The 23342-nt window shown below is 39.8% G+C and overlaps 1 protein-coding gene across 4 annotated transcripts in view; it reads left to right on the top strand.

The window, feature by feature from the left end:
• The window catches only part of LOC126412744 (katanin-interacting protein-like), a 354094-nt gene that overhangs the window by 106711 nt on the left and 224041 nt on the right, over positions 1-23342 (top strand). For 3 of the 4 annotated variants that reach the window (XR_007575334.1, XM_050082482.1, XM_050082484.1), the window contains exon 5: positions 4720-4917. The exons of the other annotated variant lie outside the window; for it this stretch is intronic. Coding sequence is in view for 2 of the 3 variants with exons in the window: in XM_050082482.1 (XP_049938439.1) it covers positions 4720-4917 (198 nt within the window). In the remaining variant the exon portion in view is untranslated. The remainder of the gene's footprint in view (positions 1-4719; positions 4918-23342) is intronic. 4 annotated transcript variants of the gene reach the window in all.

Genomic DNA, 23342 nt, shown 5'->3' with positions numbered 1-23342 from the left:
GTGAGGCAATACTGACCCTACGACTTATCCTAGAAGCTAGATTAAGGAAGGGCAAACCTGTGTATCTAGCATTTGTAGACTTAGAGAAAGCTTTTGACAATGTTGACTGGAATACTCTCTTTCAAATTCTGAATGTGGCAGGGGTAAAATACAGGGAGGGAAAGGCTATTTACAATTTGTACAGAAACCAGATGGCAGTTATAAGAGTTGAAGGACATGAAAGGGAAGCAGTGGTTGGGAAGGGAGTGAGACAGGGTTGTAGTCTCTCCCCGATGTTATTCAATCTGTATATTGAGCAAGCAGTAAAGGAAACAAAAGAAAAATTCGGAGTAGGTATTAAAATCCATGGAGAAGAAATAAAAACTTTGAGGTTCGCCGATGACATTGTAATTCTGTCAGAGACAGCAAAGGACTTGGAAGAGCAGTTGAACGGAATGGATAGTGTCTTGAAAGGAGGATATAAGATGAACATCAACAAAAGCAAAACAAGGATAATGGAATGTAGTCGAATTAAGTCGAGTGATGCTGAGGGAATTAGATTCGGAAATGAGATACTTAAAGTAGCAAAGGAGTTTTGCTATTTGGGGATCAAAATAACTGATGATGGTCGAAATAGAGAGGATATAAAATGTAGACTTGCAATGGCAAGGAAAGCGTTTCTGAAGAAGAGAAATTTGTTAACATCGAATATAGATTTAAGTGTCAGGAAGTCATTTCTGAAGGTATTTGTATGGAGTGTAGCCATGTATGGAAGTGAAACATGGACGATAAATAGTTTGGACAAGAAGAGAATAGAAGCTTTCGAAATGTGGTGCTGCAGAAGAATGCTGAAGATTAGATGGGTAGATCACATAACTAATGAGGAGGTATTGAATAGGATTGGGGAGAAGAGAAGTTTGTGGCACAACTTGACCAGAAGAAGGGATCGGTTGGTAGGTGTTCTGAGGCATCAAGGGATCACCGATTTAGTATTGGAGGGCAGTGTGGAGGGTAAAAATCGTAGAGGGAGACCAAGAGATGAATACACTAAGCAGATTCAGAAGGATGTAGGTTGCAGTAGGTACTGGGATATGAAGAAGCTTGCACAGGATAGAGTAGCATGGAGAGCTGCATCAAACCTGTGGTGTCACCGTCAGGCACCACACTTGCTAGGTGGTAGCCTTTAAATCGGCTGCGGTCCATTAGTATACGCCGCACCCGCGTGTCGCCACTGTCAGTGATAGCAGACCGAGCACCACCACACGGCAGGTCTAGAGAGATGTACTAGCACTCGTCCCAGTTGTACAGCCGACGTTCATAGCGGTGGTTCACTGACAAATACGCTCTCATTTGCCGAGACGATAGTTAGCGTAGCCTTCAGCTACATTTGCTACGACCTAGCAAGGCGCCGTATTCAATTGATAATTAATATTATGAAGCATGTATCATCAAGAGCGATGTTCTACAAATGTGGATTAAAGTTAAGTATTCCAGAAGCTACGTACTTTTCTTTATAGCATTCATTACGTATCCTGTTTCAGACCTCACGCCAGCCTGCGTGAGTTTAAGCGCGTGCCTTTGGCTTCCTCTCATTGTGTCTAGGCTGTCTTGTCTAGACACAACAAAATCAGTCTCAGGAATGAAGACCACAACAACAACAACAGTCAACTCCTTCCAACCAACACCAGCTTTTCTGAATTGCGCATGTGGGAACTTTCCCTGCAATCTATCCTACATTCCCATAACCCTCCTGCCCTCAACCTTCATTAGTCAACTGTCCTCTCCGATTCAGCCCCTTCTCCGTTTCCATTCCAGCACTACACAGCCCTCATTCTCCACCGCACCCAGTCTTTTTACTTCTTTCCTTTTCCACTATCCCTCCCCACCTCTTCACTGCCCTTCATCTAATCTCCCGACTGTACATAGCTGTCCTACCCTCTTTCCACCTCACCCCTGCGCACTCCCCAACAGCATATCACTGTCCAGCACCCCTACCCCACAATCCCTCCCCTCTGCACCTCAGCACCTCAGCCTCCTCCTTACCCACAACCGATTGACACTTCCATCATGCACTGCTGCTGCTGCTCATAGTGTGGTTTCAGTTGCCTGAGACTGCAGTCACGTGTGTGTGTGTGTGTGTGTGTGTGTGTGTGTGTGTGTGTGTGTGTTTGTGTTTGTCGTCTGATTTTGATGAAGGCTTTGCTGGCCGAAAGCTATATTTGTGACACTGATTTGGTTGTGCCTATCTGTGACTCAGCATCTCCACTATATGGTGAGTAGCAGCTTTCCTTTTCACAATATTGATGTTATCGTATGTTTTTTTGAAATCTGTGACTGAAATAGAAAACAGTTTCCACCATACCCTGATTATATATTTCGTATAGTTATTGTAACTATATTTATTATTATTATGTAATGTGAAAATTAAAGAGACCTTTGGAGATAAGAGAACAACTTGTATGAATATCAAGAGCTCAGATGGAAACCCAGTTCTAAGCAAAGAAGGGAAAGCAGAAAGGTGGAAGGAGTTATAGAGGGTCTATACAAGGGCGATGTACTTGAGGACAATATTATGGAAATGGAAGAGGATGTAGATGAAGATGAAATGGGAGATATGATACTGCGTGAAGAGTTTGACAGAGCACTGAAAGACCTGAGTCGAAACAAGGCCCCTGGAGTAGACAATATTCCATTGGAACTACTGACGGCCGTGGGAGAGCCAGTCCTGACAAAACTCTACCATCTGGTGAGCAAGATGTATGAAACAGGCGAAATACCCTCAGACTTCAAGAAGAATATTGTAATTCCAATCCCAAATAAAGCAGGTGTTGACAGATGTGAAAATTACCGAACTATCAGCTTAATAAGTCACAGCTGCAAAATACTAACACGAATTCTTTACAGACGAATGGGAAAACTAGTAGAAGCCAACCTCGGGGAAGATCAGTTTGGATTCCGTAGAAACACTGGAACACGTGAGGCAATACTGACCCTAAGACTTATCTTAGAAGAAAGATTAAGGAAAGGCAAACCTACGTTTCTAGCATTTGTAGACTTAGAGAAAGCTTTTGACAATGTTGACTGGAATACTCTCTTCCACATTCTAAAGGTGGCAGGGGTAAAATACAGGGAGCGAATGGCTATTTACAATTTGTACAGAAACCAGATGGCAGTTATAAGAGTCGAGGGACATGAAAGGGAAGCAGTGGTTGGGAAGGGAGTAAGACAGGGTTGTAGCCTCTCCCTGATGTTGTTCAATCTGTATATTGAGCAAGCAGTAAAGGAAACAAAAGAAAAATTCGGAGTAGGTATTAAAATTCATGGAGAAGAAATAAAAACTTTGAGGTTCGCCGATGACATTGTAATTCTGTCAGAGACAGCAAAAGACTTTCAAGAGCAGTTGAATGGAATGGACAGTGTCTTGAAAGGAGGATATAAGATGAACATCAACAAAAGCAAAACAAGGATAATGGAATGTAGTCTAATTAAGTCGGGTGACGCTGAGGGAATTAGATTAGGAAATGAGGCAATTAAAGTAGTAAAGGAGTTTTGCTATTTGGGGAGCAAAATAACTGATGATGGTCGAAGTAGAGAGGATATAAAATGTAGGCTGGCAATGGCAAGGAAAGCGTTTCTGAAGAAGAGAAATTTGTTGACATCGAGTATAGATTTAAGTGTCAGGAAGTCATTTCTGAAAGTATTTGTATGGAGTGTAGCCATGTATGGAAGTGAAACATGGACGATAAATAGTTTGGACAAGAAGAGAATAGATGTTTTCGAAATGTGGTGCTACAGAAGAATGCTGAAGATTAGATGGGTAGATCACATAACTAATGAGGAAGTATTGAATAGGATTGGGGAGAAGAGAAGTTTGTGGCACAACTTGACCAGAAGAAGGGATCGGTTGGTAGGACATGTTCTGAGGCATCAAGGGATCACCAATTTAGTATTGGAGGGCAGCGTGGAGGGTAAAAATCGTAGAGGGAGACCAAGTGATGAATACACTAAGCAGATTCAGAAGGATGTAGGTTGCAGTAGGTACTGGGAGATGAAGCAGCTTGCACAGGATAGAGTAGCATGGAGAGCTGCATCAAACCAGTCTCAGGACTGAAGACCACAACAACAACAACAATGTGATAATTCAGTTAAGAATTACAGTTATCTTTAGTAATTTCTTGCATTGTTTCAAGGGAATCAGACTTTTGGTTAGCCACACTGTAGTCCAGATGTGCAAGGACTTCTTGAAACTGTTAGGTGTCAATGTTTCTGCATTGATGTATATTGAATTTAAGACTGTTATTAAAATTAAGTTTGATTAATTTCAACTCATAGAGTTAACATGTTGCCTCATAACCATGAACAAAAGAGTTAACATGTTGTCTCGTAACCATGAACGAAAGTTTGTCAGTTAGTCTATATTAATTGTGATTGACATATGTTTATCACAAGCCAAGTTGTCACATCTGTTATTAATAAATCATCATCCCACCCTTGTTGATTGGTATAGATGCTGCTTGGCTCTTAAATAACTGCACAACTTAGTTCTACAATGTTTGATTCTTAAGATTTTGAGTCATGTGAAGTATCAGTAGTAATTTTAAGTGAGTAGGATATCAATTTATTGTTCTTCCATATTGAATGTGTTTCTTAAAAACTGTAAACAAATTATTGAACTGTTTCAGTTCTCGTAGTAGCGTGCATAATGAATTTTTTCTAATCTTTTACTTGTCTCCATTGTAGATATCAGCAGATCCTGCTGACATAAACATTCTCCCAGAATATGGTAAGGATCCACGTGTCGTTACAAATTTGCTCGATGGTGTTAATAGAACACATGATGATATGCACCTATGGTTGGCACCATTCACTCCAGGATCAAACCATTTTATATACATAAGTTTCAAACAGTACACACAAGTGGCTATGATACGTATCTGGGTGAGTATGGCAAAAAAAAAAGTTATTTAGTACTATTTGCTGACAAAGTCAAATTTAAAAGGCTGAAGATCTGAAAGTATCACTAGTATTCTGAAAGAGTCACAGGCAGTATTCAGTAAGATCACAGACAGTTTCTTTAGGAGGATTTCATACTTGACAAGCTTAACAACATTACACAGGCTCACTTTTGGGGAACATGGTGACCATCTTGTAATTTTAATTTTTATTATGTATTTCATCCTCTGGACACACAAGTGGTATCATGGATGGTTTCGACTTACTATCATATCATCATCAAATGATTTTAATATGTTAGTAACAACAACAGAATGTAAGAGAAAGCAGAAAGTATTAAAAAGAAAAGAATGGAGAAAGAGAGTGATTGGAGATTATAAATAAAAAGTGAGAGGATGGATTGCAGTAGAGCAAAATAGATCAGGATGCCAAGAACCAAAGACATCTTGGAATCTCTACATGAGTGTTGGTTAAACAGATTAATAAAGTGTTGCTTCTATACGCAAAAACCACTAGCAATGAGTTTCATAGAGCTCATGATAATGAGGAAAGCCGGGCTCTACTTTCAAGTCAACTGGTAATTTGCAAACATGTTCTCTCAAGTCTGTAGTCCCTTTTTTACAAAGTGCAGGATGGACATTGTGCTACTGGCTGAGAGCATAAGGCACATTTTACTGTGGAATCAAAAACTGGAAAATCCAGGATGGGATAGTAACAGTATTATGAGAAAGATAGATTGCTACTCACCATATAGTTGAGATGTTGAGTTGCGGACAGGCACAACAAAAAGACTGTTAAACAAGCAAGCTTTTGGACACACACACAACACACACACACACACACACACACACACACACACACACACATTCACACAAACACAACTCTCTCTCTCTCTCTCTCTTTCTATCTCTCTCTCTCACACACACATACACACATACGCGTACACACATGCATGACCACTGTCTCTGGCTGTCGAGGCCTTGGCAGCCAGAGACAGTGGTCATGTGTGTGTGAGTTGTGTTGGCGTGAGTGCTCGTGTGTGTGTGTGTGTGTGTGTGTGTGTGTGTGTGTGTTGTTGTTGTTGTTGTTGTTGTTGTGAGCTTCAGTCCAAACATTGGTTTGATGCAGCTCTCCGTGCTGCTCTATCGTGTGCATGCTTCTTCATCTCCAAGTAACTTCTGCAACCTACATCCTTCTGAGTCTGCTCAGTGTATTGATGTCTTGGTCATCCTCTACGATTTTTACCCTCCACACTGCCCTCCAATACTGAGTTGGTGATCCCTTGATGCCTCAGAACATGTCGTACCAACCGATCCCTTCTTCTAGTCAAGTTGTGCCACAAATTTCCCTTCTCCCCAATTCTATTCAGTACCTCCTCATTAGTTACACGATGTACCCACGTAATATTTAGCATTCTTCTGTAGCACCACATTTCGAAAGCTTCTATTCTCTTGTTGTCTAAACTATTTATCATCCATGTTTCACTTCCATACATGGCTACTGATGTGTTGGTAAATGTGCCAACACCTTGTAGATAGAGGCGGCCGAAATGCACGCTATCTAACGCAGACGGGCGTGAATTCTGGAACAGGATAAGTAGTGAAAGCTAATAAGAAAAGTATGCAGCTCCTTGAATACTTAAATTTTATTTATCCTTGTTGTATACATCGTTCTTCTTGTTGAGACATTTCATAAGATAACTGTCAACTATGTAAGGCTAATGACGCCTTGCTAGGTCGTAGCCATGGACTTAGCTGAAGGCTATTCTATTTGTCTCTCGGTAAATGAGAGAAAGGCTTCGTCAGTGTAGTCGCTAGCAAAGTCGTCGTACAACTGGGGCGAGTGCTATTCCGTATCTCGAGACCTGCCTTGTGGTGGCGCTCGGTCTGCGATCACACAGTGGCGACACGCGGGTCCGACATGTACTAAATGGACCGCGGCCGATTTAAGCTACCACCTACCAAGTGTGGTGTCTGGCGGTGACACCACAGCTACACTCCACACTTTTCTTCCAGAAAAGATTTCCTGACACTTAAATCTATACTCGATGTTAACAAATTTCTCTTCTTCAGAAATGCTTTTGTTGCCTTTGCTAGTCTACATTTTATATTCTCTACATTTTATATCCTCTACATTTTATATCCTCTCTACTTTGACCCTCATCAGTTATTTTGCTCCCCAAATAGCAAAACTCATCTACTGCTTCAATAGTGTCATTTCCTAATCTAATTCCCTCAGCATCACCTGATTTAATTTGGCTACATTCCATTATCCTCATTTTGCTTTTGTTGATGTTCATCTCATATCTTCCTTTCAAGACACTGTCCATTCAATTCAACTGCCCTTCCAGGTCCTTCATTGTCTCTGACTGAATTACAATATCATCAGCAAACCTCAAAATTTCAATTTCTTCTCCCTGGATTTTAATTCCTACTCCAAATTTTTCTTTTGTTTCCTGTACTGCTTGCCCTGTGTACTGATTGAATAACATTGGGGACAGGCTACAACCTGTCTCAATCCCTTCCCAACCACTGCTTCTCTTTTGTGCCCCTTGACTTATATAACTGCCATCCGGTTTCTGTACAAATTGTAAATAGCCTTTCGCTCCCTGTGTTTTACCCGTGCCACCTTCAGAATTTGAAAGAAAGTATTCCAGTCAACACTGTCAAAAGCTTTCTGTAAGTCTACAAATTCTAGAAACATAGGTTTGTCTTTCCTTAATCTGTCTTCTAAGATAAGACGTAGGGTCAGTATTGCCTCACGTCTTCCAAACTGATCATCCATGAGGTTGGCTTCTACCAGTCTTTCCATTCGCCTGTAAAGAATTTGTGTTAGTATTTTGCAGCCATGACTTATTAAACTGATAGTTCATTAATTTTCACACTTGTCAACACCTGCTTTCTGTGGGATTGGAGTTATTACATTCTTCTTGAAGGCTGAAGGTATTTCGCCTGTCTCTTACGTCTTGCTCACCAGATGGTAGAGTTTTGCCAGGGCTGGCTCTCCCAAGGCGAACAGTAGTTCTAATGGAATGTTGTCGACTCCCGGGACCTTGTTTTGACTTAGGTCTTTCAGTGCTATGTCAAATTCTTCATGCAGTGTCGTATCTCGCATTTCATCTTCATCTACGACCTTTTCCATTTCCATACATCGCCCTTGTATAGCCCCTCTATATACTCCTCCCACATTTCTGCTTTTCCCTCTTTGCTTAGAACTGGTTTTCCGTCTGAGATCTTGATATTCATACAACTGCTTCTCTTTTCTCCAAAGGTCTCTTTAATTTTCCTGTAGGCAGTATCTATCTTACCCCTAGTGATATATGCCTCTACATCCTTACATTTGTCCTCTAGCCATCCCTGCTTAGCCATTTTGCACTTCCTGTCGATCTCATTTCTGAGACGTTGGTATTCCTTTTTGCCTGCTTCATTTACTGCATTTTTATATTTTCTCCTTTTGTCAGTTAAATTCAGTATCTCTTCTGTTATCCAATGATTTCTACTAGCCCTCGTCTTTTTACCTACTTGATCCTCTTCTACCTTCACTATTTCATCTCTCAAAGCTACCCATTCTTCTTCTACTGTATTTCTTTCCCCCATTCTTGTTAATCGTTCCCCAATGGTCTCCCTGAAGCTCTCTACAACCTCTGGTTCTTTCAGTTTATCCAGGTCCCATCTCCTCAAATTCCCACCTTTTTGCAGTTTCTTCAGTTTTAATCTACAGTTCATAATTAATAGATTGTGGTCAGAGTCCACATCTGCCCCTGGAAATGCCTTACAATTTAAAACCTGGCTCCTAAATCTCTGTCTTACCATTATATAATCTATCTGAAGCCTTCCAGTATCTCCAGGCCTCTTCCATGTATACAACCTTCTTTCATGATTCTTGAACCAAGTGTTAGCTATGATTACGTTATGCTCTGTGCAGAATTCTTCCAGGCGGCTTCCTCTTTCATTTCTTACCCCTATTCCATATTCGCCTACTACGTTTCTGTCTCCTCCTTTTCCTACTATTGAATTCCAGCCACCCATGACAAACTCCAGCATTACCCCTATTTTATTTTGTATTTATAACCCTGTATTCACATGACCAGAAGTCTTGTTCCTCCTGCCACCGAACTTCACTAATTCCCACTATATCTAACTTTAACCTATCCATTTCCCTTTTTAAATTTTTAACATACCTGCCTGATTAAGGGATCTGACATTCGACATTCTGATCCGTAGAACGCCAGTTTTGTTTCTCCTAATAATGATGTCCTCCTGAGTAGTCCCCGCCCGGAGATCCAAATGAGGGACTTTTTTTACCTCCGGAGATCCAAATGAGGGACTCTTTTACCTCCAGAATATTTTACCCAAGAGAACGCCATCAGCATTTAACCATACAGTAAAGCTGCATGCCCTTGGGAAAAAAAATTACGACTGTAGTTTCCTCTAGCTTTCAGCCGTTTGCAGTGCAGCACAGCGAGGTCGTTTTGGTTAATGTTACAAGGCCAGATCGGTCAATTATCTAGACTGTTGCCCATGCAACTACTGAAAAGGCTGATGCCCCTCTTCAGGAACCACACATTTGTCTGGCCTGTCAACAGACACCCCTCCATTGTGGTTGCACCTACGGTATGGCTACCTGTATCGCTGAGGCACACAAGGACTCCCCCACCATCACCACCACCACCACCACCAACGACAAGGTCCATGGTTGATGGGGTGTGTGTGTGTATGTTGTCTAATCCAGAAGAAGGCTTTTTGGCTGAAAGCTTAGTTGTTTAGCAATATTATTGTTTTGCCTATCTGCAATTCAACATCTCTGTTATAAGGTGAGTAGCAATCTATCCTTGTAATAATATTATGTAATTGGATAAATAAAAAATCTACTCGCCAAGCGGCAGAGGAACATGTACAAAAAAAGGTTAAAATTAGGCACGCTTTACAAGCCAGTGGCTCCGTCTTCAGGCAGTAGAGTTGAAGACAAAGGAAGACGAGTGAGGAAAAAGGACTGGAGAGGTGTAGGTAAAGAGGTAGATTTAAGAAAAATCACTCAGAATTGCAGTTCAGGGGAGACTTACTGGACATGGTGAGAAGGAGAGACTGACTGTTGGGGACCGGACTGGATGAGATTTGAAAACCTGGGAGCTTAAAAGTGGAAGACATGGTAATATGTAAGACAGAGATTACTGCTAAAACACCGTGTGTGAGTTAATAACAGTGAGAAACTAAGTGCATTGTATGTAACAGAGATGGGAGGGTGATGGTGAAAAATAGACAGGTAAGAAAATGAACGCTGCAGAAAACTAAAACAGATTGAAGAAATGAGTAATTACAGTGAAAAAATGCTAAAATGGGAAAAATTAACATAAATTAAGGCCAAGTGGGTGGTGAGAAGCAAGGACGTGTTATAGCGCTATTTCCCACTTGCGTAGTTCTGAGAAACTGGTGTCTGGGGCAGGAATCTAAATGGCACCTGTGATGAAACGGGCAGTGAGGTCACGACTGACATGTTGTAGAGTATGCTCTCCAACAGTATACTTCCTTTGCCTATGCCATTTCAACCTAACTGATAATTTGGTGGTAGTCATGCCAATGTAAAAGACTGAAAAGTGTTTACATAATAGCTGGTATATTGCATGTGTCATTTCACATGTGGCTCTCCCTTTGATATATGTGTATTGCCAGTTACAGGGCTGGTATATGTGGTAGCAGGGGGGTGCACAGCACAAGTCTTGCAGTAGAGTTGAAGGCATAGGAGCCATAGGATAGGGACATGGATGTGGAAGGAGCATAGGGTCTGACAAGAATATTGCAGAGATTGAGAGGGCGATGGAAAACTATTCTAGGTGTGGTGGGCAAAATCTCAGACAGAACGGATCTCATTTCAGGGGATGATTTTAGAAAGTCATGGTCTTGTTGAAGTAGCTGATTAATACCAGGGTGATACTGAGTGACCAGTGGTGTGTTCCGAAATTGTTTTTTGAAGGGATCAGCAGTTCCAGGATTGTATGTGATGGCACAGGAAATCTGCTTTTGTACTAGGCTGGTGGCTAATTACATCTAGTGAAGGCTGAGGTGAGAATGGTGGTGCATTGCTGTAAAGATTCTGTATCCAAAGGAATATGTTTGCCTAACATGCCAAGACTGTATGGGAGAGAATGTTTGACTTGGAAAAGGTGGCAACTGCTAAAATGTAAATACTGTTCGTTAGTACGTTTGATGTGGACAGAAGTGTGTAGCTAGCCTTCAGTGATGACAAGATGAACATCAAGGAAAGTGGCATGGGATTCGTAATAGGACCATGTGAAATTTAATTGAATTTAATTGAGAGAAGGTATTTAGAGATTCCAGGAATTTCAACAGCTCAGCCTCACCATTAGTTCACATGATAAACATGTCATCAATGTATCTCAATCAAACCAGTGGCTGAAGACTTATGGACCCCAGGAAAGCCCCCTTCAAGTGCCCCGTGAAAAGGTTGGCATAGGAAGGACCATCCTGGTTCCTATGGCTGTACCCCTGATCTGTTTATATGTCTGCACCTCAAAGGTGAAGTAGTTGTTGGTAAGTATAAAGGTGATTAAGGTGATTGGAAGGATGTTATAGGTTTAGAATCAGGTGGGTGCTGACTGAGGAAATGTTCAGCAGCAGACAGGCCTTGTACGGGTGGATGTTGGTATAGAGGTAGTGGTGTCAGTGGTGACAAACAAGGTGTGTGGTAGGAGTGGTATGATCATGGATATCAGACAGTCAAGAAAATAGTTGGTATCTTTGATATGGGAGGGAAATCTTTGTACTATGAGTTGCAGGTGCTGATCAGCTAAGGTAGATACATATTTAGTGGGTGCTTTGAAGCCAGCAACTATAGGATGGCCAGGATGATTGGGTCTGTGGACCTTAGGAAGGAGGTAAAAATTGGGGGTGGGTGGTTTGGATGGGGTGAGAAGAATTGAGGTGTTAGTCCATGTGAAGCGTCTGAGATGTAAGGTGGGACTGCAGGTCAGTTTGAATCACAGGGATGGGACCTTGATGGCAGACACTGTATGTAGAGGTGTCAAACAGCTGGCGTAGACCTTCAGTAATATACTCCTTTCAGTCAAGTACCACAGTGGTAGATCCTTTGTCTGCTGGAAGCATAACAATGGAGTCATGAGTTTTAGGAAACTTAGAGCTTGGAGTTCTGCAGAGGACAGGTTGGGGTCTTGTTGTAGGGACCTGAGGAAGGGTTGTGAAGCAATGCTGGATGTGAGAATTGTTTGGAAGGCTTGTAAGGGATGATTTTAAGGTAGTGGTGGTGGATCAAGTTGGGATTGTGGTTGGAACTGTTCAAGGCAGGGTTCAGTGTCACATCTGCTGCTGAAAGGTTTCAGGATTGGGTTGCAAAGTGATATTATCAGTTGATAGTACTTGTGAAGGAAAGTAGGTCCTTCACCAAAGCCACATGACCAACAGCAGGTTGTGGCTGAAAGTGAGACCCTTGGGTAACACAGATAATCCAGGAGGTGAGAGTGCTTTAGACAAGATGTTGAGGACACTACTATTGTGACTGGTTCTTGTGATTATGAATTCTCTGGTCTGGGAGGCACTGGTGAAGGCTGTGGGATGTTAAGGTTAGATAAGCTCAGTTTGCAGGAGAGGAGTGGTGGTTGATGGTGTGGCTGTTTAGGGAGCTGCAGAGGAACAGAAAGAGGAACACTGCTGTTCAGGTGGTTTAGGAGAAGGTGAGAGAGGTTTTTGAGATTAAGTCTGGCATGTCGTTGCAGTTTGAAGTTGGCTTGAGGGGTGATACCATGCAAGGAAACATGAAGGGTAGATAACTGCAGGATTTTGTAAAGGGAGAGAAGTCTGGTGGAGTGGAAATCGCCTGATGAGGCGTATATGTACAGATTAGTTGGCTAAGAGCAAGAGATTGCTGAATTTGAAACTGTAAAAAGCCTGGTGCAGGTTAGGATTACCTCTATAAACAGGGACTTTCAATGTTAGGCATTTGAAATAACTCCAAGGGAGAAGAAGGTTTCAAGAAAGAGAATGTGGGACCTAAGTTTTGATAATGCAAAAAAATGGGATTCACCATGGCAAGAGAGGAAGGACATTTTGGAGTGTTAGAAATCGTGGGAGTGGCAAAAAAGGATAGCAGAGGGTGGACAAAAGGTACAAAAATGGAAGAAAAGCAAGGAAAAAATCATAAAAATTGTACAAAAATTGTGAGAGCAGACAATGGTTAACTAGAGAGGTAATGAGTGGGCAAGACTTTCTCACCAGAAAATTGGTCTATATGATACAGGGGAGGGGGAGGGGGGGGGGGGGGGGGAAGATTGGAAAAGAAAAAAAATCTGTTGGGAAAGTTGTGAAAAGAGACAAAAGTTTAAAAACTGGGTAAACAGAGAGAGAGAATGTCCTAGAAGAAAATGTCAAGTACTTAGCTAGTCAATTAAAGTAATGTAGGAGAGGGCAGTAAAAGTTGGTCAGAGTGGTTAGACGAAAAACAAATACACAAAAATGTGAAAGAATTACATAAAAAGAAAATAAATGGAGCATGGAAAAGAAAGTAGCTGTCAAATTTGTGAATAAATTGGCGAAAGATGCTCAGGAGAATGTCCTACAGTTTAGTGAACCGTAAATTGTTAAAGGCAAAATTGTAAATAACAATGGAATTGTATATGCAAATAAAAATGGACCTGTCTGCATGCACGGAAATCAGTGCTAGAAAAGATGTAGGTGCAAAGTGTTGATTAATCTTGGTGATGCAGATGAATAAACAAATGGATTAGTACACATAGTAGAAAACAGATGACAATTTGAATGAAACAAATGACAACAAAACTGACAAGAGGGTTACATAAGAAAGAATGATGGCCACTTGGATGAATATAACAAAGAAACAATGTAATGTAATTGGATAGATAAAAATAATACTGACATTTTTCTGTGGGTTGTTCCAATGGGTAAGAGTGAGAAAGTAAAGAGACATTGCAATCACATTATGGAGGAAAGGCGGCTGGCAGAAGTTTATTCTGGGAAATGTGGAAAGGATATTTGATGTATCAGTGTCATCTCTAAGCCTTACTTGAAACCTGACAGTATACAATGTAATCTTGTGTAATAAGGAAATAGTCTGTTAATTCAGTTTTGAACATAGGAATGAAAAATTGGGATTTAAAGTCATGCTGATGATGAGCCCATTAGAGATGGACCGAAGCTTGCATTCAACAAGTGTGGTGAAAGAAATCGGCTGTTTCTTCTTCAAGGGAACCGTCCTGGCAATATTTGCTTTAATCAGTTGAAGAAAACTGCAGAGATTGCACAAATGAACATTTGAAGCCTGCTTCTACCTAATTCAAGAGCAGTTTGCTAATCACTGTGCTATCTTTCCCAGTAATTCAGTTTAGATTGAACCAAATAGATTTGTTTGAATTCAAACTTGTCTGGATAGACATGTTGTTGTTGTTGTTGTTGTTGTTGTGGTCTTCAGTCCTGAGACTGGTTTGATGCAGCTCTCCATGCTACTCTATCCTGTGCAAGCTTTTTCATCTCCCAGTACCTACTGCAACCTACATCCTTCTGAATCTGCTTAGTGTATTCATCTCTTGGTCTCCCTCTACGATTTTTACCCTCCACGCTGCCCTCCAATACTAAATTGGTGATCCCTTGATGCCTCAGAACATGTCCTACCAACCGATCCCTTCTTCTGGTCAAGTTGTGCCACAAACTTCTCTTCTCCCCAATCCTATTCAATACTTCCTCATTAGTTATGTGATCTACCCATCTAATCTTCAGCATTCTTCTGTAGCACCACATTTCAAAAGCTTCTATTCTCTTCTTGTCCAAACTATTTATCGTCCATGTTTCACTTCCATACATGGCTACACTCCATACAAATACTTTCAGAAATGACTTCCTGACACTTAAATCAATACTGGATGTTAACAAATTTCTCTTCTTCAGAAACGCTTTCCTGGCCATTGCCAGCCTACATTTTATATCCTCTCTACTTCGACCATCATCAGTTATTTTGCTCCCCAAATAGCAAAACTCCTTTACTACTTTAAGTGCCTCATTTCCTAATCTAATTCCCTCAGCATCACCCGACTTAATTAGACTACATTCCATTATCCTTGTTTTGCTTTTGTTGATCTTCATCTTATATCCTCCTTTCAAGACACTGTCCATTCCATTCAACTGCTCTTCCAAGTCCTTTGCTGTCTCTAACAGAATTACAATGTCATCGGCGAACCTCAAAGTTTTTATTTCTTCTCCATGAATTTTAATACCTACTCCGAATTTTTCTTTTGTTTCCTTTACTGCTTGCTCAATATACAGATTGAACAACATCGGGGAGAGGCTACAACCCTGTCTTACTCCCTTCCCAACCACTGCTTCCCTTTCATGTCCCTCGACTCTTATAACTGCCATCTGGTTTCTGTACAAATTGTAAATAGCCTTTCGCTCCCTGTATTTTACCCCTGCCACCTTTAGAATTTGACAGAGAGTATTCCAGTCAACATTGTCAAAAGCTTTCTCTAAGTCTACAAATGCTAGAAACGTAGGTTTGCCTTTCCTTAATCTTTCTTCTAAGATAAGTCGTAAGGTCAGTATTGCCTCACGTGTTCCAGTGTTTCTACGGAATCCAAACTGATCTTCCCCGAGGTTGGCTTCTACTAGTTTTTCCATTCGTCTGTAAAGAATTCGCGTTAGTATTTTGCAGCTGTGACTTAATAAGCTGATAGTTCGGTAATTTTCACATCTGTCAACACCTGCTTTCTTTGGGATTGGAATTATTATATTCTTCTTGAAGTCTGAGGGTATTTCGCCTGTATCATACATCTTGCTCACCAGATGGTAGAGTTTTGTCAGGACTGGCTCTCCCACGGCCGTCAGTAGTTCCAATGGAATATTGTCTACTCCGGGGGCCTTGTTTCGACTCAGGTCTTTCAGTGCTCTGTCAAACTCTTCACGCAGTATCGTATCTCCCATTTCATCTTCATCTACATCCTCTTCCATTTCCATAATATTGTCCTCAAGTACATCGCCCTTGTATAGACCCTCTATATACACCTTCCACCTTTCTGCTTTCCCTTCTTTGCTTAGAACTGGGTTTCCATCTGAGCTCTTGATATTCATACAAGTCGTTCTCTTATCTCCAAAGGTCTCTTTAATTTTCCTGTAGGCGGTATCTATCTTACCCCTAGTGAGATAGGCCTCTACATCCTTACATTTGTCCTCTAGCCATCCCTGCTTAGCCATTTTGACTTCCTGCCGATCTCATTTTTGAGACGTTTGTATTCCTTTTTGCCTGTTTCACTTACTGCATTTTTATATTTTCTCCTTTCATCAATTAAATTCAATATTTCTTCTGTTACCCAAGGATTTCTACTAGCTCTCGTCTTTTTACGTACTTGATCCTCTGCTGCCTTCACTACTTCATCCCTCAAAGCTACCCATTCTTCTTCTACTGTATTTATTTCCCCCATTCCTGTCAATTGCTCCCTTATGCTCTCCCTGAATCTCTGTACAACCTCTGGTTCTTTTAGTTTATCCAGGTCTCATCTCCTTAAATTCCCACCTTTTTGCAGTTTCTTCAGTTTTAATCTGCAGGTCATAACCAATAGATTGTGGTCAGAGTCCACATCTGCCCCTGGAAATGTCTTACAATTTAAAACCTGGTTCCTAAATCTCTGTCTTACCATTATATAATCTATCTGATACCTTTTAGTATCTCCAGGGTTCTTCCAGGTATACAACCTTCTTTCATGATTCTTAAACCAAGTGTTAGTTATGATTATGTTGTGCTCTGTGCAAAATTCTACCAGGCGGCTTCCTCTTTCATTTCTGTCCCCCAATCCATATTCACCTACTATGTTTCCTTCTCTCCCTTTTCCTACACTCGAATTCCAGTCACCCATGACTATTAAATTTTCGTCTCCCTTCACAATCTGCATAATTTCTTTTATTTCATCATACATTTCTTCAATTTCTTCGTCATCTGCAGAGCTAGTTGGCATATAAACTTGTACTACTGTAGTAGGTGTGGGCTTCGTATCTATCTTGGCCACAATAATGCGTTCACTATGCTGTTTGTAGTAGCTTACCCGCATTCCTATTTTCCTATTCATTATTAAACCTACTCCTGCATTACCCCTATTTGATATTGTGTTTATAACCCTGTAGTCACCTGACCAGAAGTCTTGTTCCTCCTGCCACCGAACTTCACTAATTCCCACTATATCTAACTTCAACCTATCCATTTCCCTTTTTAAATTTTCTAACCTACCTGCCCGATTAAGGGATCTGACATTCCACGCTCCGATCCGTAGAACGCCAGTTTTCTTTCTCCTGATAACGACATCCTCTTGAGTAGTCCCCGCCCGGAGATCCGAATGGGGGACTATTTTACCTCCGAAATATTTTACCCAAGAGGACGCCATCATCATGTAATCATACAGTAAAGCTGCATGCCCTCGGGAAAAATTACGGCCGTAGTTTCCCCTTGCTTTCAGCCGTTCGCAGTACCAGCACAGCAAGGCCGTTTTGGTTATTGTTACAAGGCCAGATCAGTCAATAATCCAGACTGTTGCCCTTGCAACTACTGAAAAGGCTGCTGCCCCTCTTCAGGAACCACACGTTTGTCTGGCCTCTCAACAGATACCCCTCCGTTATGGTTGCACCTACGGTACGGCTATCTGTATCGCTGAGGCACGCAAGCCTCCCCACCAACGGCAAGGTCCATGGTTCATGGGGGGGAGGTGGATAGACATAGAAGCGTTAAAGTAATTGTTGGTATACAATGGCATCGGAAATTAATTTCAAATCTTATTTACATTTCAGTGTTGAATTGTGCTTTACAGACAGTTAAGATATTTAGCCACAGGCAGTGAGAATACATTCTACATATTTTGGCCAGTTCATAAACTGACAGTCTGGAGCCCCCAAAACGTCATTTTATCTTGGCTAGTGAAAATGTTTGCATGGAGGAAATCTGTTCTGATGTGTTTGCTGCCAATGAATATGAATTTGTTTGTGTTTTTACAGGTTTTATTAATCCCAGTAGCAGTAGAATTGCTAAGCTGTTGAGTAAACCAGTGGAGTTAGTGTGTGTGTGTGTGTGTGTGTGTGTGTGTGTGTGTGTGGGTGTGTGTGTGTCCGTGCCATACATTTTTTAATGACTGTGAAGAGTAAAACATGATAGATTAATTTTATAATTCATATTAAGGAGTAAAGATTAATTATTATGGTAGTTTTTAGGACTACAACAAAACAAGAATTTGTATATATGTCTACTTTAATGCATTTACCCAGACACAAATGAGACATTCATGTTAGTTTCTACATTGACTGAAGTAGATTGTAGATTGTATTTTATTGGTCCTGTTGTCTACATAGCAGCTTATGCATAAGACATTGGACAAGTCAAGTTATAAATATACAGGCTGAAAGTAAGTTCAAGGCATACATATTTAAGCTTACAATAATACATTTTACTCGTAAGTATTTATATAACACATTTCATAAATTTAAATATTCTTCCATGGAGTAAAAGCAGTGATGCTGTAAATATGACTTTAGAGATTTTCCAAATGTATTGACCTCAGTGATAGCTTTTATGTTTTCCGGAAGTTTGTTATAAAGCTTAACTCCCATGTGAAAAGTACCTTTTTGGCACAGTGCTGTGCTGATTTGAGTCATATGTAAGTTTCTATTTTGTCTGGTAAAGTGCTCATGTATATCACAGTTTTTTTGTAGTCTCCGGTCCTTGCCTATTACATTTAATTTAAAGAACAAAAGGGTTTCCATAATGTATACACACGGTAATGGGGGAATACCAAATTTCTTAAACAGGGGTTTACAAGAGTCTCTAGGCTTGCACCCAAACAAGATTCTAATGGCCCTTTTTTGTAGTTTAAAAGTGCTATTAGCTGTTTTAGAGTTTCCCCAGAAGGTGACCCCATATCTAAGATGAGAATGAAAGTATGCATGATATGCATTCAATACTGTTTTCTCACTACAGCATGATTTTAATGAACAAAGAAGATAACATGTTTTGCTCAGTTCTGCATTGAGATATCCAATATGCTTATTCCATCTGATATTACTCTGCAGCCAAAGTCCTAAGAATTTGGTTTCAGTACTGTTACCAACTGGTTCGTCATTGATAGAGACTGATGGGATAAACATGTCCTTGTTAGGAACATTGTGGAATTTTAGAGCAACGGTTTTCTTACTGTTTATTACAAGCTGATTACTCTGTGCCCAGCTGCTAAGTTGTTTCGTGACCATGTTTACTGTCTGCTGTAACTGTTCATCCTCGTCTCCTTTTAGTAGAATCGTGGTGTCATCTGCAAATATGATTGTTTTGTGTGCATCAATATTAAGCTTAGATCATTTATGTACAGAAGAAACAGAAGGGGTCCCAATACGGATCCGTGGGGTACACCACATTTAATTTGTTTATAGTCAGATAAGTTATTAGATACAGTTTTTAGTTCAATATTTGTGTGCTTGACGCACACTGCCTGCATACGATTTGTCAGGAAGGAACTGATCCACTTGTTGGACAGACCTCGAATACCATATCTTTCTAGCTTTGATAGCAGAATTTTATGGTCCACCATGTCAAAAGCTTTTGACAAGTCAATAAAGACTCCTATTGTTTCCTGTTTTTTGTCCATCAGGTTTAGGATGGAATTGATGCACTCATAGACAGCAGATGTCGTTGACCTCTTATTTCTGAATCCATGTTGTTCATTACATAGGATGCTGTTTTTATTTATAAATTTCATAAGTTTCTCATACATAACTTTTTCCAGTACTTTAGAGATGCAGGAGGAAATTGTGATGGGTCTGTAGTTATTTACATTGTCTTTATCCCCTTTTTTATATACAGGAATAACTTTTGATGTTTTCAACACATCAGGGAAAGTGCCTGCCTTAAGTAAGCAGTCGCATAAATGTGTGAGTACTTCAATTAGGTTTGATGCGCTCTTCTTTAACATTGTTGCAGGTATACCATCAATACCTGCCGATTTGGAATTTTTTAGTCCTTTTATTGCTTTAGCTACTTCATCTTGTGAAACAGAACTGATATACATTGATCCTCTACATGCACTTATTTTATATTCATTTGCCTGGGTGCTCTTAAAGTTTGATTGTAACATATTTTCAGCAACACCTGTGAAAAAGTTGTTAAATGTGTTGACTACTTCTAAGGGGTTTGTTACTTTTTTATTTTTATGTGATAGTGTTATATTTTTCCAAGGTTGTCTGTATTCTCCACATTCTTTTTTTATAACGCTCCACATAGCCTTTGATTTATTAGCTGAATTATAAATATTTCATCATTATGCATTATTTTTGCTGCTTTTATTACTTTTCTTAATATTTTGGAGTATTTTTTATAGTATGCGCGTACTACAGGTGAGGAATTTTTTGAGTTACATATTTCATGAAGTAGTCTTTTCTTCTGGCATGAAACCCTTATTCCCTTTGTGATCCAGCTGTTTGTTCTAGAGTTTCCCCGTATGGTTAATGTTTTAAGTGGGAATGCAAGTTCAAAGAAATGGGTTAATGTATCAATGAAAGTGTTGAGTTTTTCATTTAGATCGTTCATTTTGTACACTCCTAGCCATTTTTCTTTCTGTAATAAGTTGTTGAAGTAGTTCACATTATGCTGATTATAACTTCGATATGCTGTTCTGAAAGACATGTTGTTAATAATACTGCCTTGTACTTTTATGCTTAATGTTTGAGCAAGATGATCGCTAAAACCTGCATTGAAAATTTTTAGTGAGGTGTTGTGTAAACTCTTCTTGACTAGAAACTGATCAAGAGCTGTTTGGCAAGTTTCTGATACTCGGGTAGCTGCTTTTACTTCAGCCTTTAAATTGTAGGACGTTGCAAGGATCAGAATGGTCTCCCTATTTCCACTATTCGTGAGGAAGTCAATATTGAAGTCACCACAGATTATCAATTCACAATCCATTTTATTTACTTTATTTAGCAATGACTCCATTTTGTTTAAGAAAAGTTCAAAATTCCCAGATGGTGATCGGTAAACTGTAGCAATAACCAGGTTGAACTGAGTAATTTTTATAGCTGCAATTTCATAATCCTTTTCGACATTTGCCCTAGTTAAGTCAGGTAGTGTAATAAAATCTACATTATCCTTTGTGTAAATTGCTACCCCACCCTGCTTGCAGTTTTTCCCGCAGTAGTAAGCAGCCAAGACAAATTTGTTTATTTTCGTATTCTGGATTAATTCTGGGTTAAGCCAGTGCTCAGAAATGCATAACACTGAGATATCATTAAGTTCATGTGTTAATAGAACGTTAATTTCATCGATCTTATTACGCAGGGATTGCACATTATGGTGATAAATTTTTAGTTCGGGCGTATTCACGATTTGGTAATTGGGAATCATATTTACAGCATCACATACCTCTAGTTTAAATTAGGAATGTCAGCAGTGTTGTGTTTTCGTTCTTCTTTCTTGTTTATTTTGTTTTCCTCGCTGTTGGAAGGATGTTCAGGAAGCTGATAAATTGTTCTATCCCTTACAAGTCTTTCTTTAATTATTTCACTAACACGATCACAAACAAATCTTTTCCCTTCATAGTTCAAATGCATTCCATGCTTCGTGTGCAGATTTCGATGCAGCTTGCTTATATCCAGTACATCACACTTAGTGTATTGAGAACACAGTTTCCTTATTTTAATGTTTGTTTTCCGAGTTTCTTTGTTTACACACGAACTATAAATCATATCATGCCTATGAGGAAGTGTGGCAACTACTGTGTTTCTGCATTCATTAGCTTGTAAAAAATTCTGTAGCGTTTTCTCGCTAACCTCTGCTTCATATTTTGCCACATTGTTTGAACCAATTATACAGACGATAAAGTCATTTTCTTGCATTAATTTCGTCTGAGAGTTGATGTCTACAACATTTTTACATCCCGCTCCCGGTTTCACTACACTAGTCACTGCTATGTCGCTATTTTTCTCACGGAGCATGCTGGATAGATTCCTGCCATGACTGTCTGTTAGTAATAGTACATTACTCTTTTTCCCTGATGATCTGTGTTTGTTGTTGACATTATTTGAAAAAACGCTATTCATTTTCAGTTCACTGACTTTTTCAAGTTCACGGTCATTTGGAGAGTCGTTATCACAGTCACTTGTTTGCAAAACATGATATTTGTTTTTTTCCGAAAATGTGACAGTTTTAGCAAACTTTGTTGTTCTTTTTGTATTTGGAACACTATTTTTGTACGCCACTTTTACCCACTCGGACGATATATTACTTTTGTCTTGTATCACTTCACTTAGTGTTGGCTTCGATCGCAGATCCCGATTTTCTTTCTTGAGTGAGTCAATATCGCTTCTTAAGGAACTGACTATGAATTGTAAGCTAGCAATTCGTTCTTTTAGCGTTGTTATTTCAGTGTTACAATTCTTACAAACTCCCTTTTCAACAGCATAACTATAACTATTTCTCAAGTTAGATTCACACACTTCTACACTCACGGCCATCTTGCTGATACATAAAAATAGACAAACCTTATTTTGCAACAAGATACAAGAGTTTGTATTTATATAGTGGTTGTGAGTTAAGCCTTTTAAATGTTAATAACAATTAGTAGATCAGATTGATAAGAAATGGTTTCACTGTCTTGAAAGCAGAGGGGGAACTTATAGAGAATGTGTATAGCAGCAGATAGACAATGTTTACATTAGATTCTAGAGTATAAAACTGAGGTGTCCATAATAACCTGAAGGGTTTACTGTAGATACTGATTTCATATAGTTAAGGAAATATTTACTTGATGAAAGGTGATCTTTATGGTCTATAGAGTTCATAGTCTATAGTTGTTTAAGACAGTCAGTATGCAGTAGAGATTTAAACCCAGAAAAATTCACTCTGTTTTTAATTTTGTTTCTATGAGCTCTGCTGAAGATCCAGCTATTTAATTGATTTGTACTCTGCTTCGTAAATTGTTTAATTCATTTTTATTGATAACTTTGTCATAATTTGCATGAGTATCATAAAAAGTTATGCGTCACCTCGGTTCTGAGAGTTCCAGAACCTGTACTGAAAATTGGAATAGAGATCAACATAAACATCATTTCCACCCTTTTTATTGCTCACAAAAACCACACATTGCATATTGTACCACCATACAGCAAGACCTTCAGAGGTGGTGGTCCAGATTGCTGTACACACCGGTACCTCTAATACCCAGTAGCACATCCTCTTGCATTGATGCATACCTGTATTCGTTGTGGCATACTATCCACAAGTTCATCAGGACTTTGTTGGCCCAGATTGTCCCACTCCTCAACGGTGATTCGGTGTAGATCCCTCAGAGCGGTTAGTGGGTCACGCTATCCATAAACAGCCCTTTTCTATCTATCCCAGGCATGTTCGATAGGGTT

This window comes from Schistocerca serialis, chromosome 7 (genome assembly GCF_023864345.2).
Source record: "Schistocerca serialis cubense isolate TAMUIC-IGC-003099 chromosome 7, iqSchSeri2.2, whole genome shotgun sequence".
NCBI classification, from domain to species: domain Eukaryota; kingdom Metazoa; phylum Arthropoda; class Insecta; order Orthoptera; family Acrididae; genus Schistocerca; species Schistocerca serialis.
Note: the sequence above shows the minus strand (reverse complement) of the source record. Positions and strands in the feature narration are given on the sequence as shown.